The sequence below is a fragment of the Staurois parvus genome, unplaced genomic scaffold (assembly GCF_062004578.1).
Source record: "Staurois parvus isolate SC_StPar_1 unplaced genomic scaffold, SC_StPar_1.0 ptg001191l, whole genome shotgun sequence".
Lineage (NCBI taxonomy): Eukaryota > Metazoa > Chordata > Amphibia > Anura > Ranidae > Staurois > Staurois parvus.
The window spans coordinates 329893-351106 of NW_028318987.1; the positions used below are offsets into that span (position 1 = coordinate 329893).

A 21214-nucleotide genomic window follows, 5' to 3' on the forward strand; every position below is an offset into this window, starting at 1 on the left:
GCAAGGGGACAGGAGAGCCTGAGGGAGACCCGAGAAGAGGAGGATCCAGTGCTCTGTGCAAACCACAGACTTAAAGTGTTACTAAACCCCGGACCCCGCATTCACTGTATCCGCTCTCCCCGGACCCCGCATTCGCTATATCCGGTCTCCCCGGACCCCGCATTCGCTATATCCGCTCTCCTCGGACCCCGCATTCACTAATCCGCTCTCCCCGGACCCCGCATTCGCTATATCCGCTCTCCCCGGACCCCGCATTCGCTATATCCGCTCTCCCTGGACCCCGCATTCGCTATATCCGCTCTCCCTGGACCCCGCATTCCCTATATCCGCTCTCCCCGGACCCCGCATTCCCTATATCCGCTCTCCCCGGACCCCGCGTTCACTATATCCGCTCTCCCCGGACCCCGCGTTCACTATATCTGCTCTCCCCGGACCCCGCGTTCACTGTATCCACTCTCCCCGGACCCCGCGTTCACTGTATCCACTCTCCCCGGACACCGCGTTCACTGTATCCGCTCTCCCCGGACCCCGCATTTACTGTACCTGCTCTCCCCGGACCCCGCATTCACTGTATCCACTCTCCCCGGACCCCGCATTCACTGTATCCAGTCTCCCTGATATACAGACATACAATATATTTGAAATGTATTTTTAAAAACATTTTTTATATATTTTGTAATAAAGACACATTTCCACACGCAGTATATATATATATTTATTGAGATGTATTGAACACATTGTAGCATTTCAAGTATATTTTCCTTTCCTGGGGGTACCACGATGAGTTTTTTTTCTTGCAGACATTTTATCGGCGGTCACTTTATACAATCCAAATAAAAGAAAGTTTTTGCAAGCTTCATTTTTATTTTATTGCGTCATTTCTATAAAATTTTCGCTTCTCCGGTAATGACAGAAATTGTAAAATGGGAGATTTTAGGAGATTTTTGTACAGGTGGGAAGGAGAAGAGGGACCCATTGGATCACGCGGGTGGAGGCTGACTTGACGCGGCAGGCAGGCCGGGGACTTGTGCCTCGCTGTAAACACAAAGAAAATTAAAAAAAAATACAAATAAAAAATAAAAATAAAATAAATATAAAATAAAATTTAAAAAAAAAAAAAAAAAGAAACATTCCCTTCAATTTTTTTTTTTCAATGCTCACTATGGGGTTGATTTACTAAAGGCCAATAGACTGTGCACTTTGCAAGTGCAGTTGTTCCGGAGCTTAGTAAATGAGGTAAAGCTTCACTTTACAAAGAACACCCAATCGCATGCAAGGAAAAAATAAAAAAAGGCATTTTTGCTTGCATATGATTGGATGATGGAAGTCCCCGTCATTTACTAAGCTCCGGAGCAACTGCACTTGCAAAGTGCACAGTCTATTGGATTTTAGTAAATGAGCCCCGCGGCGTATTACTTACTTTATCCCTGTGGTTGGTCTCCTCTTTTGATCGGGACCTTTCCCGATAATGTGACCGCCATGACAGTGTGTCACGGCGGTCACATGACCCTAAACCCCGCCCCGCCTCCCGGCTTCTGAAACCCTTAAAAGGCCGTGAGGCGCCAAGGGGTTAAGGAAGACTGCCAGGGCCAGGAATGAGTTATTACCAAGGCATTTTTTTCAGCAGGAACCCACATGGAAGAAAAATATATTTGAAATATATTGAATGAGTTTGCTAGCTCTCACGTGGATTCACTGAGCCATGGGGAGCAGAAAAGAACTGTCAAAAGACCTGTGTAAGGAGGTAATGGAACTGTATAAAGATGGAAAAGGATATAAAAAGATATCCAAAGCCTTGACTATGCCAGTCAGTACTGTTCAATCACTTATTATCCACATGGAAGAAAAATATATTTGAAATATATTCAATGAGTTTGTTAGCTCTTACGTGGATTCACTGTGCCATGGGGAGCAGAAAAGAACTGTCAAAAGACCTGCGTAAGAAGGTAATGGAACTGTATAAAGATGGAAAAGGATATAAAAAGATATCCAAAGCCTTGACTATGCCAGTCAGTGCTGTTCAATCACTTATTACCCACCCTTTGTCTCCGCCTCCTACCCACCTCTGAACACCGTCCCTTCCCACATGGAAGAAAAATATATTTGAAATATATTTTTAAAATATTCTTCCCAAATATATTGACATATATTTGAAATACTACAATTTTGGCCACATTCAATATATTTAAAAAAAATAAATATATATATATATACACTGTATGTTGAAATGCATTTTTATTGCAAAATATATAAAATCTATTTTTAAAAATACATTCTCAAATATACTGCATGTCTTTAAAAATACATTTAATCTATATTTTTGGAATGCATTTACAACTATATGTAAAAATATGTTAAAATTACTTTTTTGCATGGTAAAAAAAATCTTATAAAATATATATTTTTAAAAATATTTTTCATATATTTTGTAATATATAAAAAAATGCATTTCAACATGCAGTGTATATATATATATATATATATATATATATATATATATATAGCTTGCATATGGACAAAATTGTAGTATTTCAAATATATGTCAATATATTTGGGAAGAATATTTTTTAAATATATTTAAAATATATTTTTCTTCCATGTGGGAAGGGACGGTGTTCAGAGGTGGGTAGGAGGCGGAGACAAAGGGTGATTCAGAAAGGGGGAGTTCCTGCACCTATTCTCTGAGAAAGAAAGCTATATATATATTTTAAATTTATGGGTCTAAGTTTTACTGATGTTCCTTCAAAACCAAGAAAATATTTGTTGAGAGTAACAGAGCACGTGAGCGCCTGAAAAATCCTTCCTGTTGTGATTTCGGAAGCAGGTACCTTTACTGAGCAAGCCCAGAAGTTGTCTATCAGGTCCAGGGGCGGACTGACTACTCATGGAGCCCCCGGACAGTAGGGGATCATGAGGCCCCTGTGTCCTTGCCCAAACTCAATAAAAGCCTATGAAAAAGGTACCAGGGGCATCTCATGGGGCCCCTACTGACCCGGGGCTCTCGGGCAGTGCCCGGGTTTCCAAATGGTCAGGTCTCAGTTCTGCATGACCAGAGGCATGGTGAGGGCACATGCGTGTTGCCAACAAGGACCACTTTAATTGTCCTCCTAAGGACGGAAGGGTCCCTGGTTGGCTGGTTGTGAAGCCAAATGAGATACGAGAAGGTGTTCCCAACTCACCAACCATGGAGGTCTCTCCCTCTCCAGGATATCACCAGCTTTGGGATGTCATTGGCAATTTTCCCATCTGGAGTCATCAGATCATCCTCCATTAGCCCATTAAAGTTTCCACAGGCCCCGCAGAGGGCTTCCGATATTCCGGAGACAGTGACCTTCAGCTCTCCACCGTCACTCAGCTCCACCCTTAGATTCGGAGTGATCTGAACAACGACAACTGTGGCCTTTAGGCTGATATTTATCATCCCGGACACCTTGACTGGAAGAGGCATTATACGTCCATTCACCTACAGAGATGGAAAAGCTGCATTAAATCCACATATTGCAAGAAAACCATGCAAATTTACAAATAAAATTTTCTGTTTTTCCTTTTCTCTTGCCGTCCCCCCTAAGCTGTGTTCTTCTACGGCCTCCTCATCTTACAGTTCCATTCATATACAAGAAGAAACATCACCGACACGGCTCCTGTCCTGATCAGGACTTTAACATCTTCTCCTAAAGATGAAATCTGGGGTGCCTGATACCAAAGCTCACCCCACTCAGAGGACTTTTTGAAATGTTTATTGGTTAAGAGCGTTCAAAAAATTCCAATGCATTTCGGAGGAAACGCATCAAAGATGAACTCCACCCACATGAAAGAAAAACATATTTGAAATATATTTAAAAAATATTCTTCCCAAATATACTGTATTGAAATATATTTGAAATGTTACAATTTTGTAGTATTCTGAAGAATATATTTTAAAAAAAAATTATATATATAATTAAACATATTTATATATACACGCACACACACACACACATACATACATATATATATATATATATATATATATATATATGTTTAACTGTGTTTTTATATATTACAAATTATTTGAAAAATATTTTTCAAAACATATATTTTTAACATATTAAAAAAAGTCATTTTAACATATATTTTTGCATATATTTGTAAATGCATTCCAAAAATGCAGATTTGTATTTTTAAAGACATACAGTATATTTGAAATGTATTTAGAAAAAATATTTTTCATATATTTTGTAATACAAACATATTTCACCATGCAGTATATATATATATATATATATATATATATATATATATATATATATATACACACACACACACACACATATATATATAAATATATTTTGAAATATATTGAATATGGCCAAAATTGTAGTATTTCAAGTATATATATATATATATATATATATATATATATGTATATATACTGTATGTTGAAATGTGTATGTCTTTAAAAATACAAATCTACATTTTTGGAATGCATGATACAATGACTTTTTTGTATGTTAAAAAAAATCTGAAGAATATAATTAAAAATAAATGTTATATATATATATATATATATATATATACTATCTATCTATCTTTCTATCTATCTATCTATCTATCTATCTATCTATCTATCTATCTATCTATTATCTATCTATCTATCTATCTATCTATCTATCTATCTATCTATTATCTATCTATTATCTATCTATCTATCTATCTATCTATCTATCTATCTATCTGTCTATCTATTATCTATCTATCTATTATCTATCTATTATCTATCTATCTATCTATCTATCTATCTATCTATCTATCTATCTATCTATCTATCTATCTATCTATTATCTATTATCTATCTATCTATCTATCTATCTATTATCTATCTATCTATTATCTATCTATCTATCTATCTATCTATCTATCTATCTGTCTATCTATTATCTATCTATCTATTATCTATCTATTATCTATCTATCTATCTATCTATTATCTATCTATCTATCTATCTATCTATCTATCTATCTATCTATCTATTATCTATCTATCTATCTATCTATCTATCTATTTATTTTAATATATTCTTCTGATTGTTTTTAACATATAAAAAAAGTCATTTTAACATATATTTTTACATATATTTGTAAATGCATTCCAAAAATGCAGATTTGTATTTTTAAAGGAATACAGTATATTTGAAATGTATTTTTAAAAATATTTTTCATATATTTTGAAATGAAAATGTATTTCAACATGCAGTATATATATATACAGTTGCAAGAAAAAGTATGTGAACCCCTTGGGATTACGTGGAGTTTTGCATGAATTGGGCATAAAATGTGCTCTGAACGTCATCTAAGTCACAACAATAGAAGAACACAGTCTGCTGAACATAATACTACACAAACATTAGATGTTGCCATGGTTTAATTGCACATAACATGTAAACATTCACAGTGCAGGGAGGAAAAAGTATGTGAACCTTTGGACTTAATAACTGGTTGACCCTCCTTCGGCAGCAATAACCTCAACCAAACGTTTCCTGTAGTTGCAGATCAGACCTGCACAACGATCTGGAGTCATTTTGGATCACTCCTCTTCACAAAACTGTTTCAGTGTAGCAATATTCTTGGGATGCCTATTGTGAATCGCTCTCTTAAGGTCATGCCACAGCATTTCAATCGGGTTGAGGTCAGGACTCTGACTGGGCCACTCCAGAAGGCGTATTCTGTGCTGTTGCAGCCATTGTTTTGTTGAATTACTTGTATGCTTTGGGTCATTGTCCTGTTGCATCACCCATCCTCTGCGGAGCTTCAGTTGGCGGACAGATGGTCGTACGTTTTCCTGCAAAATGTCTTGATAAACTCTGGAATTTATTTTCCCATCAATGACAACAATCCGTCCAGGCCCTGAGGCAGCAAAGCAGCCCCAAACCATGATGCTCCCTCCGCCATGTTTCACAGTGGGGATGAGGTTTTGATGTTGGTGTGCTGGGCCTTTTTTTCTCCACACATAGTGTTGTGTGTTCTTCCCAAACAACTCAATCTTGGTTTCATCTGTCCACAGTATATTTTGCCAGTAGTGCTGTGGAACATCCAGGTGCTCTTTTGCAAACTTCAAACGTGCTGCAATCTTCTTTTTGGACAGCAATGGCTTCCTCCGTGGTGTCCTCCCATGTACTCCATTCTTGTTTAATGTTTTCCTTATTGTAGATGTGTCAACAAAAATGTTAGCATGTGCCAGAGATTTCTGTAGGTCTTTAGCTGACACTCTGGGATTCTTCTTTACCTCATGCAGCATTCTGCGCTGTGCTCTTGCAGTCATTTTTACAGGACGACCACGCCTAGGGAGAGTAGCAACAGTGCTAAACTTTCTCCATTTGTAGACAGTCTGTCTTACCGTGGACACATGAACATCAAGGCTCAAGGAGATACTTTTGTAACCCTTTCCAGCTTCATGCAAGTCAGCAATTCTTGATCATAGGTCTTCTGATAGCTCTTTTCTGCGAGGCATGGTTCACATCAGACAGTGCTTCTTGAAACCAGTAAACCCAAAACAGGTGTGTGTTTTTTAAGGGCAGGACAGCTGTCAGCAACACATCCAATATCATCACACTGATTGGAGTCAAGGTTGGCTCACTCCTGGCTCCAATTAGCTCTGGGAGAAGTCATTAAGCTAGGGCCTCACATACTTTTTCCTCCCTGCACTGTGAATGTTTACATGTTATGTGCAATTAAACCATGGCAACATCTAATGTGTGTGTAGTATTATGTTCAGCAGACTGTGTTCTTCTATTGTTGTGACTTAGATGACGTTCAGAGCACATTTTATGCCCAATTCATGCAAAACTCCACGTAATCCCAAGGGGTTCACATACTTTTTCTTGCAACTGTATATATATATATATATATATATATTTATTTATTTATTGAAATGTAGTTTGAAATATACTGAATATGGCCAAAATTGTAGCATTTTAAATATATTTTCTTCCAAATGGGTAGAGCCTGACATTACCAGAAATGTTAGATGCAACTTCTATATGCAGCAACGGAGTCACTTTAAAGTATAGTTACCTTTTAACCCAGTCATGCGGCAAGTGAAAGCTTTCACTGCATTACTTACCCATACTTCCTTGTTTTTGGAGATCGTCACAATGCCAGTTGCAGAGAAGACATGGATCCTGACTACCGCTTGGATATTGGTGCCACAGCTCTGCACATCGGCCACAACTCTGAACCAAGTGTCACTGTCCACGTTGCAGATGGAGACCACCACGACGGGACCGAGAGGCACAGGTCCTCCTAATGTCCCATCAAAAGTAATGAAGGTGTTAGCCTTGATCTGGCAATCGCTTTGTATATCGTAGCAGTTGCGCGCTCCATTGAGGATTAGGCAACGCTTGTCGCTCTCACATGCCATGGGTTTGCAGAGCACCCCTCCGTTTTGGCACTTGCAATGTTGGGTGCAGTCTTTGTTAATGTAGGATTCACCAACCTGAAGATAACAAATAACAAAAAAATGGTGAACCTTGACAAAGAACCTCCATTACCTGCTCCAATTTTGTCTGTTCAATATATCTTTGATTGAAAGCATTCAACGAGTGTAAAGAGATATCCAAAAAATGAAACCAGTGCTCAAATCTTCATGCTGACTAGGGGTACTGTCAGGGTCCTGTCCACGGCAGAAGTTCTGGAAGATCTGACATTTCTGCCAGTACTTTGCATGGCCGCAGAGGTACACATCAGCCTCAGTCTGGTGCCAGATGGCCTTTATAAGGAGGCTCATCACTTCCTCTGGTTGCTGGATGATCTCTAGCTCCCCGTGCCCTGTTTCTGGTTCCTGTTATTTTGACCTGTGATTTCCTGTTACCGACTCGGCTTGCTTCTGGACCTGTCTACTCTGCCTTACCCCTAATCTGACCTTGGCTCGGCTTACGGGTACTCTCTCTCTCTCTCTCTCTTTCTCTCTCGCTCCTCTATGAATGACCTCTGCTTTCCCACCTGACTACATCTGCTCTGACTCCTACATGGTACCTGACCTTGGCTTGAACCGACTACCCAGTAAACATCTAAATCCCGGAAGAGCTTGCATACCACGCACAGGCGCCTCCTGTCTGCAGACCTATCTCCGTGCACCAGCTGTGCTTCTGAGTGGACCACCAACCAGCACTCCTACAGGCGACCTGTGCAACTTTGGGCCAGACTCCCGCTGTCCCACTCTCAGGGGAGTCCGGAACTTAGCCGCAAGGGAAGCCCTCCATCACTAGGTACGTGATAGGTACTGTAACTGCCATTCATGGAGGTGCGGCCCTTGGACGTTCGGGGAAAACCTGTTACTGGTGAAGAAAGGCAAAAACAGGGCGCACTCTCTTCGGGCATTACCGTGGGGGCTCACGAGATCAAAACAGAGACAAAGAGTCAGTGGTGAAACTTCCAAATGACGGGAGACCCTTGATGAAGTTGGCTGACGCTTTTCGGGAGACGTTCTCCCTTTTTTTAAGCCAAAAATATGGGCCTGCTACTCATGAATCTACCGGAGGTATGGCACGCCAATGGATAGGGGGAGAATGAGAGTGGAGGTGCAATGGCGTCTTCCATGGTCTACACACATCAATGGGAATGTGTCTAGTGGAAATAGATAACCCGATTATCCTCATAAAGGTCCAATGAGCTTTCTCTTTTTTTCCTTCCTCTTGCTTTATTATTACAGGTACTTATATAGCACCATCAATTTACACAGCACTTTATATATATATATATATGTTGCACGCTCTCCTCACTCTCTGACTCTCAAAAGGTGTACAATCTAAGGTACTTAACGCACATTCATACATACACATACTAGCTGTCAGGGTTCCATCCTCGGCAGAGGTGTTAGGAGACCTGGCAACCCTGCCAGTACCTTGCATGGCCGCAGAAGTTCACATCGGCTCAAATTTGTCCTTTATAAGGAAGCCCTGCCCTACTCTCAGGTGCTGGTTGATCTCTGGCTCCCCAGTACCTTGTTCTTGTTCCTGTGCTACTGTGACCTGTGATTTCCTGTTACCGACTCTGCTTGCTCCTGGACCTGTCTTCTCTGCTTAAACCCTGACCTGACCTTGGCTTGGCTAACGGATATTCTCTCTTGCTCCTCTGTGTATGACCTCGGCTATCCCGTCTGAATACGTCTGCTCTGATCTCCACCTTGGCTTTGAACCGACTATCCAGTAATCCTCTGTTCTCGGAAGGGCTTGCATACCTCACACAGGCGCCACCTGTCTGCAGACCTCATCTCAGTGCATCAGCTGTGCTCCTGGGTGGACCACCAACGAGCACTCCTGTGCACTGTGCCACTTTGGGCCTGTCCCACTCTCAGGGGAATCTGGAACTTAGCCGCAAGGGAAGCCCTCTCTCCATTGGCCTCTCACACCAGGTACGTGACACTAGGGTCAAATTAGAAAGGGTCAAATTATCCTACCAGCATGTCTTTGGAGTATGGGAGGAAGTCCACGCAGGCACAGGGAGAACATGCAAAACACAGGCAGGTGGTGCCATGGTTGGGATTTTAAACATTGACCCAAGTGCTACCAGGCAGAAGGGCTAACCATTTAGCCAATTTTCTGCCCCGTCTCTCGTCTTCTCCTTATTACACTCTCCTTGACCTTTCTTCTTTAGCTGTAGACCGATATACTCACGGAAAGATATCTCCCACCGAAGACACAGCCACATTTGTCCATGCTGACACACCTTTCCCCATCGTACATGTGGCCTGCGCCGCACATACAGCCCTCGAAGCACAAGTCCAAGTGTCTCATTTTCGCAGATAGGATGTAGCATGTGTTCTCATAGGTCCTGGCACACGGTTCATAGCGGCTATTCTCCGGGCACCGCATTGCTATGAGAAAAATACAGAATTAAAATGTGTTTATTGAGTAGAAAAGGGGACCTTAATCTCTGATTGGTTGCTGTGCACTTAGAGAGCCCAAAACAATGGAAATATTACTGCTTGAATGCCTCCAAACCTGTGTCGGTTGGATCAGCATGCGAGTAGGCTGGTGCAAGGCAGACAGAATCGGCTTGGCAGGTTCTAGTAGACTTCAACAACATGGTGGCTGTCTGCACACAGACGCCAACTCCCTATTGCATAAATGTGAAAAAAAATGAGAAAAAGATGGCTACCGCTCCTGTTCGTCACCTTTGGAGAACTCCTCAGATGCGTTTCGCCCTCTTTGGGCCTTAATTGTAGGGCGAAACGAGTCTGAGGAGTTCTCTACAGGTGGAGAGTGGGTGCTGAAGCCATCTTTTGATTGTTTCATTTCTTCCCCTCTTTGACATCTAAGCAAATGCCACCTGGTTTACAGCCAAGCAAGGTTTCCTTGTTGGTGTTGGACTTACGACATAAAGAAGATGTCCTCCACCAGAAATGGCAGCCCCTGCATTGTTACAGGCAGAGGTGTAGAGAATTCCTTTAGAGAACTCCTCAGATGCGTTTCGCCCTCTTTGGGCCTTAATTGTAGGGCAAAACGAGTCTGAGGAGTTCTCTACAGGTGGAGAACAGGTGCTGAAGCCATCTTTTGATTGTTTCATTTCTTCTCTTTGACATCTAAGAAAAGTCCACCTGTTTTACAGCCAAGCAAGGTTTCCTTACGAGCAGGGGCATATTTATCACAAGGCAAACAAGGCATTTGGCTAGGGTGGCATTTTTCAGGGGGGGGGGCAGCACCGTCCCCCCGGAAAAAGGGACACATGCGGCACAGGAACCTGATGGGATCTGAGAGAGGCTGCAGACTGCTTGATGGTGTATGCAGTGCCCGACCCTTGTTCCCAGGGATGTCCGGAGCTGTGAAGGTGAGTGCCTTTTCTTCTCTCTCTGGGAAGAGGAGGGGGTTGTATGTTAGTGGATGGCTCTCTCGGGTGGGGGGGCAGGGATGTTGTTGGTCAATGTCAAGCTCTCTCCATGGGGGGTAAGCGAGGGGTGGTGTTGGTTGGTGTCTCCCCGGGGAGGGGGCTCCAATTTGTTTGTTGCCTAGGGCAGCACAAAACCAAATTACACCACTGCTTACGACATAAAGAAGATGTCCTCCACTCAGGAATGGCAACCCCAGCATTGTTACAGGCAGAGGTGTAGGCTTGGAGACTCTTGCAGAGGATGTCATCCTTCCCCTCAAGCAAAGTGGCATCAAAAATGCAAAACTTGAAGTACTGCCCAGCATTGATAACTGAGTGACACGGCTTGAACGGGCCTTTGGGGTCAGTAATCATGCCACAGGAATCTTTGGTCATATAAAGTTTCATTTTCTCATTATCCACATTAAGGCATTCTGCATCCTCACAACCGCCATCACATTGCCTGTGACTGGCATTCACTTTCCAGGCTTGTCCAAAATCTTTCGTTTTATTTGTGATGCGAGCATTGGGAAGCTGGAAGTCATCTTTTGGATTTCCATTAAAGTTGCCACACAGACCTCCCACCATTGCCATGTAGGAGTTAGGAAGCCAGAGGGTCACATGGTAACCAGTGTCATAGAGAAGGTCAAGGCCAAAGTTGGTCTGAACGACAATGGTGCTCCCTCCTTGGTGTATTGAAATTTTGCCGTTTAGAAGACTCAGTGGCAATTTTATGATCTCTCCATCAACCTGTGAAGCAAAAAATTAGTTGGTTAGGTTATAAAAATCAGGACATGCTGTATATCCAGAAGTTCAAACACATTGACCAAGAAGGATGAGACTTTGGTTGACCGACCATACTGGTCAGGTGCCCATAAAACGTTTGGCCCTATACTGCAGATATGTTTTGGTTTTCATCCTCAAGTTCAACTTTCAAATGTTCAAAATCTGCTTCTCATTTATATCAAGACCATTTATACTTCTTGTAGATGCATCAAGCATGGAGAATTATTTATACTTTTTATGTCTGAGCAACATACAGTATATTTGGGCTATGCTGTATATGAAGGTGGAAACAAAAAAGTAAGAATTGAAATTGGAGCTCCTCGCCACTGCTAAGAAGTCCAGATACAACTCCGTTACTCCATTAAAGTCAAGGGTACAATCCAAAAAGTAGCCAACGCATTACACAGGTGCAAGTTAGCCTGCAGTTTCTTGTTTGTGTATTCTTACCTCCTTGCTGCAGTGCTGTTCCTGATCCCTTTCTCATGTGTGCTTTGTCTGTGCTCACCTATGGGCATTGTCTGCTGTTCTCTGGGTTTTATTTCCTTCCCTTCCATCACTTCCTGGCCCGCCTCCTTGTTTGCCTGCCTACATAAGGCATGCTCAGTCTAGGCCACTTTGCCTGAGCAACTTCCTTGTGTGTTGCTATCGCTTGTATCCTGCATTGACTACTTGTGTATCGACCCTGGCTTCGTTCTCTGACTGTGCTTGTTTTCCTCCCATCCTGCCCTCGGCTAGTCTATCGGATTCCGTTTCTCTCCTTCCACTGTACTCTGCTCCTGCGAGCGGTCTCCTCATCCTCAGCTGGGCATACCTGGGGGCCGCAACCTGGTCCCAGCTTGCTGCAAGTCCATCCCCACCATCAGGGGCTCTGGTGAACAAGCAGGCTGGGGCTTAGACTCCGCGCCCTGGGGAACCCCAAGTCGACTATCTACAAGGGCTCACTACCACAGGTGCTTACAGAGCCCCTTTCATCAGGGCTTGATGGGCAACAATGGGAACAAACCAGAAGGGAACTGGAGCTACAATTGCATTTTTCCAAGTGTGAATTACACCACCCTATTTTTCATAATATCCAATGGTGTCACTTATCTAGCCAATGGGACCATCAAGACCAATTTTTACTTCAATAGTTGTTAGATTGATGTTTGGGGGTATTAAGCAATAAAATTTTATATTGATTAAACGTTTTCATGCATACCTTCACTTTCCACATGTTTACATGACTGTAAACGGTACCAGCTTGGGGTGATTGCTCACTGTCTTGGCAAATATGTACACACACGTGCCTTGGAAGTCATAGACATGACCATCGAAGGTAATATAATGTGGTTCCCCGGAGGCCACGCATTTACCATAAGCCTTTGCGAAACAACCAAGTACTCCGTTGACCACTTTGCACTTCTCATTGGCACTGCAGGAATGCGATGTGCATTTGAGGACATCTCCTGGCCCGCACACACATTTCTTGGTGCATTTCCCCGATCCAAGAGCCCCCTTCATCAGGGCTTGATGGGCAACAATGGGAACAAACCAGAAGTGAACTGGAACTACAATTCCATTTCTCTCAGTGTGAATTACAAGCACAGGCCCTTATCTGCAGCTTGTTTGGCCTGTCAAGCTGTAATAAAGGGGGCGCTTGGACCTCTAAAATGCGTTGTATACTTTTTTGGATTACACTCCTGACTTTTAATGGAATAAAGTTGTATATGACCTTTTAGCAATGGTGTGGCATTTCAATTTTAATTCTCATTACATCGCCCTACAAGCCAAGGAGATTGTGGAGATTCTATGGGGTGTAGAAGCCACCTGCCCAGATACCAGATCATTTAAACCAACATGAATACCTTAACCCCTTGGCGCCATCGCCTACCGGCCCTTTAAGGGTTTCAGAAGCCGGAAGGCGGGGCGGGTTTAGAGTCATGTGACCGCCGTGATGCGACGTCACGGCGGTCACATGATCGGGAAAGGTCGTGATCGAAAGAGGAGATCGGGACCTTTCCGTGAGTACCAGACATGTGTGCTGGGAGCACGCAGAGCGCGCGCTCTCAGCACATATGTCTTCTTTTAATAGAACGTAAATGTGCGGCCTCTCGGCGTCTAGGCCCAGATGTCGGGAGGCCGCACATTTGTGCTCGGCCGGCGCCAAGAGGTTATAACAAGATAACAATTCCAGTAAGATAACCCTACTGGTCCAGCGCTACCTTTCCACTTTCCTCAACCACAAATGAAACTGGGAAAGTCAAAATGGCAGCACATGCAAAATGGGTAGATTTGTTGCACAATTCAGTTCCAACCATTGTCTTACCACCCTAGTTTTCATAATATCCAATGGTGTCACTTATCTAGCCAATGGGACCATCAAGACCAACTTTTACTTCACTAGTTGTTAGATTGAAGTTTGAGGGTATTAAGCAATAACATTTTATATTGATTAAACTTTTTCATGCATACCTTCACTTTCCACATTTGGCGCCTCTCCATTTCAATGAAGTAGTTATACACAGATATTGCAACTTTTTTGGTCACCGATACATTCAACTTTCCATACTGCTCATTTTGTACGATGACTGTAAACGGTGCCAGCTTGGGGTGATTGCTCACTGTCTTGGCAAATATGTACGCACAAGTGCCTTGGAAGTCATAGTCATGACCATCGAAGGTAATATAATGTGGTTCACCAGAGGCCACGCATTTACCATAAGCCTTTGCGAAACAACCAAGTACTCCGTTGACCACTTTGCAGTTCTCATTGGCACTGCAGGAATGCGATTTGCATTTGATGACATCTCCTGGCCCGCACACACATTTCTCGGTGCACTTATAATTTGAGTAGAAGGTCTCGTACTTCTGTACATATCTACCATGGTAAACACAACCACACTGCGATAAAGGAGTGCATTTATCTCCATTTAAGATGAACCCGTTGTCGCAGTAGCAACCTTCTTTGCAAGTACGTTCACAGCCGGGTGGAGGGGCAAGACCTTGGCACGTGACCGGACAGGCATTACCGCACAGCTTATAGTGACTGTTCTCAGAGCATGAAGGAGCTACAGGAACAAAACAAATGAAATTCATGATTACATAGCTAGCTTTCGCAAAAAAAAAAAATCAATTGCAAGATGGAATTGGAACTGACGGGAAGTCATTTTGACCCTGTGTCATAACCTTGGCATACAATGCTTTTTTGAACTTTTGACTTACGGCTCTTTAGTTCAGTACTATTCACTGGAGGGACAAGGGCTAGAATGTGATCTGGAATCAGATACCATCAAAATGAAAACTGTTTGGGATGGACTGGGTTTTTGTAGAGGTGTTGCTATACACTCACTGGCCACTTTATTAGGTACACCTTGCAAGTGTCAAGAAAATATCCACCACACCATAACACCACCACCACCAGCCTGAACCGTTTATACAAATCAGGATGGATCCACCACACCATGACACCACCAACACCAGCCTGAACCGTTGATACAAAGCAGGATGGATCCACTACAGCATGACATCAACCACCACCAGCCTGAACCGTTGATACAAGGCAGGATGGATCCACCACACCATGACACCACCACCACCAGCCTGAACCGTTGATACAAAGCAGGATGGATCCACCACACCATGAAACCACCACCACCAGCCTGAACTGTTGATACAAAGCAGGATGGATCCACCACACCATGACACCACCAACACCAGCCTGAACCGTTGATACAAAGCAGGATGGATCCACCACACCATGAAACCACCACCACCATCCTGAACTGTTGATACAAAGCAGGATGGATCCACCACACCATGACACCACCACCACCAGCCTAAACCGTTGATACAAAGTAGGATGGATCCACCACACCATGACGCCACCACCACCAGCCTGAACCGTTGATACAAGGCAGGATGGATCCACCACACCGTGACACCACCAACACCAGAGTCTGGAGCGGCACCTGGTTCAGCCTCTCAGCGAGCTACTGAGAGCCTGAGCTGTCACCGTTCTCTGCTCAGAGCGGTTGTGAGAACTCAGTGGTCAAGTGATCACTGAGTTCTTACACTTAGAGCCGGTGGGGTACAGATGCAGCATTGGACCGATGCTGCATCCACGTAGGTAATTATAATTGGGGGGGGGACATGCTTCTCTTAACAATCCAGAACTTGTTTGTCTGAAAGAAAATCCTAGCCATAACTGTAGACTTAACTCTAGAGCACAGGTGTCAAACTGGCGGCCCTCCAGCTGTTGCCAAACTACAAGTCCCATGAGGCATTGCAAGATTGACAGTTACAAGCATGACTCCCAAAGGCAGAGGCACGATGGAACTTGTAGTTTGGGAACAGCTGGAGGGCTGCTAGTTTGACACCCCTGCTCTAGAGCAAACCCCAATAGTAACCATAGCCCAACTCTCGCCTTCTACGGAATGCAGATGTGATTTGGCAAAGAGGATGGACCTTAACACCTACCTGCTGCACATTGGGCAGCAGAGTCCAATACAGTGACTGAGCTGTCAAAGAGCTGTCAGCTCTCTGCCTCTGCTCAGGATAGTGTGACAGCCAACCACAATGGTCACGTGACCAGCCTACCCTTCCTGCCACCAGCCGTAAACACCCTGACACAAGTTAGCCTGCAGTTTCTTGTTTGTGTATTCTTACCTCCTTGTTGCAGTGCTGTTCCTGATCCCTTTCACATGTGTGCTTTGTCTGTGCTCACCTAAGGGTGTTGTCTGCTGTTCTCCGGGTCTTATTTCCTTCCCTTCCATCACTTCCTGGCCTGCCTCCTTGTTTTCCTGCCTATATAAGAAATGCTCAGTCTAGGCCACTTTGCCTGAGCAACTTCCTAGTTGTCAGAGCTCCTGTGTGTTGCTATTGCCTGTATCCTGCATTGACTACTTGTGTACCAACCCCGGCTTCGTTCTCTGACTGTGCTTGTTTTACGCTCATCCTGACCTCTGCTAGTCTATCGGATTTCTGTTTGTCTCCTCCCATTGTACTTTGCTCCCATGAGCAGTCTTCTCATCCTCAGCTGGGCATACCTGGGGGCGCGACCTGGTCCCAGCTTGCTGCAAGTCCATCCCCACCATCAGGGGCTCTGGTGAAGAAGCAGGCTGGGGCATAGACTCCGTGCCCTGGGGGACCCAAAGTTGAGTATCTACAAGGGCTCACTACCACAGGTGCTGACAGACCCTTTTAAAGGGATAGCTGGGTGGAAAGGTGTTCAATCAAACCCTTTCTTTAGAAACAGTGCTGTCATGGTGATGACATGGCTTTGTGGCATGCCATCACTATCAGATGGCTTTATTTGTCAAGTTTGTTAAGCTCGTCTTGCAGGGCCACATAGCAAAATAAACAGGCTAAGTCAATGAGATTTTGAGCTTGCTGCAAGTCCATCCCCACCATCAGGGGCTCTGGTGAAGAAGCAGTCTGGGGCTAAGACTCCGTGCCCTGGGGGACCCCAAGTTGAGTATCTACAAGGGCTCACTACCACAGGTGCTGACAGACCCTTTTACAGGGATAGCTGGGTGGAAAGGTGTTCAGTCGAAGCCTTTCTTTAGAAACAGTGCTGTCATGGTGATGACATGGCTTTGTTTATTATTGAAGGCATGCCATCACTATCAGATGGCTTTGTTTGTCAAGTTTGTTAAGCTCGTCTTGCAGGGCCACATAGCAAAATAAACAGCCAAAGTCAATGAGATTTTGAGCTTGCTGCAAGTCCATCCCCACCATCAGGGGCTCTGGTGAAGAAGCAGGCTAGGGCTTAGACTCCGCCCCCAAAATAAACAGGCTAAGTCAATGAGATTTTGACGAAAGCGAAACCTATAATGGTCTACTCATGCCTATTAACCATTCCTCAACACATCAATCTCTTCACCCTCCTCAACTCTTCATAATTAGTGGGCAGTAAGCTGTTGAACAGTTGAGTTTAACATTTTTCTAGAGGACCCTAAAATGGCATCTTCCACCAACTTCCACCAACATAAAAAAAAATACATAAAAAAGCACTCCAAATTCCAACTTACGGCAGAAAGCATCAGATCTCCAGTCATTAAGTGGAACGTAAGCAGCCTGGCAGGCAGCCACATAGGCAGCTATGGCACTGCAGAACGAGGACGGATGGCCGCGGTATTGGCATGCGTCATAAATGCAATCCTCGAAGAATGGTTTAGGGTCAATAACAGAGAAACAGTTAGCAAAAGGTCCAGTTGACTTGGCGATGAGCCCACAATATTGCTCCCCAGCATAATGCTGTTTCTGGCTGTCCGTACATTGAGTACAGTTGATGGTACATGCCGGAATACAGCCAGGAGTACTAGCAACCCTCCAGCTGTTGCCAAACTGAACCGCATCTGATGTTGAACTTTTATCTTTCAAAATGAAGTCATCGCTGGGCTTTTTGTTGTAGTTGCCGCATAAACCATTGAGAAAGCCAGAGTAAGTCACTGGGACAGTCACCGCTGCGTTATTGTTCCAGTCGAAGGTCACGCTGACACCAAAATCGGTCCTAATAACTCCAATGTTTCCACTAATGTACGAGACAATCTTATTGCCTTGGTAGATAAACGGTAGGGAACAGGCAAGGCCATTGATCTGAGAGTCAGAGACACAATCATTATTATTATTATTATTATGCAAAAGCCGAAAATTTACGTGAGGTTTGTACCCAATAAACGTCTAGGTGGACCTCCATGTCCACAGCCGTTCTACAAGAGGTCATAGGCTCAAAGTGAAATTATCCTTTTTATAAAAAAAAAAATCAAATATTTGCATTTTAGGAGAATGGTAAGATGTTTAGGCACTAGGAATCAGTGAAAATTAAAGTTTTTGTTTTGCCAAAATTGGCGAGAGTTTGCCAAAATTTTGCCATGCTTTCAAGATGAAGTCAATTCATAAGGAAAATTTTTTATAATTTTTGGTGGGTTTTAAAGGTATAATGGGCTTTAAGATGTTTTTTTAAGGGTCAGAGAAGCTTCTTTCAACCGTTTTTGTAAATAAAATAAACTTTAAATAGCCCCCTCCTCCCTCAATTGCACCCCAGTATTGGTTTTTCAGCTAAAAGTGGTCTGAGGAGCAGATTCTAGATCACTTTTAGAAGCGGCGGGAGGGGTTGCCTCCCGCTTCTGCCGTTTTTTTGGTTCTTGGGCTTACCTGGATGATTGATGAGCCAGAGAACCAATCTGCGGACTATGGCGGCTGAGCATAGAGATGAGTGAAGGAAAGTTGGCCTCCACTCATCTCTATGGCCTAGGAGGACCTAACCGACGTCATTACGTCACTTCCGGTTTAGGCCTAATGTAAACAACTCCATTTTTTTTTAAAGCATTGGTTCTTTTTTTTTTTTAGTCTAATGCTTTACATTGTAGAGGAGAGATGTGGGGGTCTTATGGACCCCAGATCTCTCCATAAAGAGGACCTGTCACTGCTTATTTCTATTACAAGGGATGTTTACATTACTTGTAATGGGAATAAAAGTGATCAACAAGTTTCTTTTCTAATGGCACAGTGTAAAAATAAAAAAGATGTAATAAAATAAATAAAATAAAAAAATTTAAAGCGCCCCCGTTCTCGCGTGCAGTGGCGAACACATAGGTAGGTCACACCCACATATGTAAATGGTGTTCAAACCACACGTGTGAGGTATTGACGCGAATGTCAGTGCGAAAGCAATAATTCTAGCACTAGATCTCCTCTATAACTATAAACTGGTAGCCTGTAAAAATTTTATAAGCGCCACCTATGGAGATTTTTACATACCACAGTTTGGCGCTAATCCACGAGCGCAGGGGCGGACTGACAACTCATGGGGTCCCCGGGCAATAGGGGATCATGGGGCCCCTGTGTCCTTGCCCAAACTCAAAAAAAGCTTATGAATAAAGTACCAGGGGCATCTCATGGGGCCCCCTACTGACTCCCCGGGCAATAGGGGATCATGGGTCCCCTGTGTCCTTGCCCAAACTCAAAAAAGCCTATGAAAAAGGTACCAAGGGCATCTCATGGGACCCCCTACTGACCACGGGACTTCGGGCAGTGCCCGAGTTTCCAAATGGTCAGTCCACCCCCTGCATGAGCGTGCGCAATTTTAAAGCATGACATGACATGTTGGGTATCTGTTTACTCGGCGTAACCTCATCTTTCATATTTTGCTTACAAAATTAGTTATATATTGTGTTTTGTTGCTTTTTAATTCATGAATGTGTATTTTTTTCCCAAAAAAACTGCATTTGAAAAATTAAGAATTGTTAAATCAGTCATTTCATGGCAAAATAAAATAAATTTTGGTGAGATCACTCTACCCATCCCTTATGCAAACACATTCATCATCTCTGTCTCTTCCCAGAAAAAAAAAATATAAAGAAAGAATAAAAAATTTTTTTAAAAAATTGCTTACCAAGATTTGTCGTGGAAATTCCCTACTGAAGGTCCAAAGGGTGTTGTAGATCGACAGAGTGATGACTTTGACATGGGATACAGATGGGTTCCCCCTATGGTTGCCCTCAAAGTTGACAACAAAAGAGGGCAACGACAGATTTGCTGAAGTCACGCCAACAAGCTGATAGGTGCAAGTTCCCATGAAGTCGTATTTTTTGCCATCAAAAGTTGTGAAGTGAGGGTCTCCTCTAGCTAGGCATGTAGAGTAGCTGACAGGTTGGCAACTGCGCACTCCATTGACGACCATACACTGCTCATTTTCTCTGCAGCTGCTTCTTTTACAAACCACCATTCCTACGGCCCGATCGCTCTTACAATGTACGTGGCATTTGTCATCGAGCCAGAATTCTTGGTTGGGTGGGTAATATGTGTTGTTGAATGGAAAGCCACAATTTGACGCGGGAACGCACTTATCGACACTTAGGACGAAATTTTTTTTGCACTGGCAGGTCTCCACGCAGCGGTGTGGACAGCGGGATGGCACACTGCGGTCTGTGCAGGTAGCTGGACAGGCGCTTCCACAAGCCTGATAATGGCTGTTTGCAGGACATGACATAGCTGTGATAAATATAATAACAAAATTAGTTTTTGAACGATTTATCCACAACTCTAGAAGTTTTTGCCATTTTCTAAGTCATCGGTCCCCTCAAAAATATGGGTTTTTTTATTCTCATGACCAGGGGTTTTCATGCTGGAACAGAGAATTGCCTTACCCAAATGGTTACCAAAGGGTTAATGGCCTTGATGATAAGACCACACTGTTTGTCATTGCCATACGGTCTTTTCTGGCCATCATCATAAGTTGGACACAGGGGCGGACTGACCATTGGGGAACTCAGACACTGCCCTAGGACCCGGGGTCAGTAGAGGGCCGCATGAGATGTCCCTGGTACCTTTCATAGGCTTTTTTGTGTGTGATTTGAGTGTGGGCAAGGACACAGGGGCCCCATGATTCCCTATTGCTATTGAGTTGTCAGTCCGCCCCTGGTTGGACAAATGCCTTCTGGGCAATGGTCAACACAGAAATGATCGTTGCCATTAACTTTCCAACTCTTGGCCCAGTCTATAATGGAGGTGACAAGAGTGGTGGTCTGCAGTCATCATCTCGTCCTCAACTTCGAGGTTAAAGTTGCCACAAAGGCCCCAAAGGGTTACCACCAGGGCTTTTTCCT

General features: G+C 43.6%; 1 protein-coding gene across 1 annotated transcript in view; it reads right to left on the reverse strand.

The window, feature by feature from the left end:
- Nucleotides 1-702: 702 nt before the first annotated feature.
- The window catches only part of LOC149438474 (IgGFc-binding protein-like), a 58594-nt gene continuing 38082 nt past the window's right edge, over nucleotides 703-21214 (reverse strand). The window contains exons 15-22 of the mRNA XM_089659812.1: nucleotides 20002-20600; nucleotides 17636-18203; nucleotides 14079-14674; nucleotides 11018-11591; nucleotides 9650-9849; nucleotides 7099-7470; nucleotides 3180-3463; nucleotides 703-1035 (exon numbers count right to left, since the gene is read on the reverse strand). Coding sequence (XP_089515938.1) covers nucleotides 981-1035; nucleotides 3180-3463; nucleotides 7099-7470; nucleotides 9650-9849; nucleotides 11018-11591; nucleotides 14079-14674; nucleotides 17636-18203; nucleotides 20002-20600 — 3248 coding nt within the window. The 3' untranslated portion in view covers nucleotides 703-980. The remainder of the gene's footprint in view (nucleotides 1036-3179; nucleotides 3464-7098; nucleotides 7471-9649; nucleotides 9850-11017; nucleotides 11592-14078; nucleotides 14675-17635; nucleotides 18204-20001; nucleotides 20601-21214) is intronic.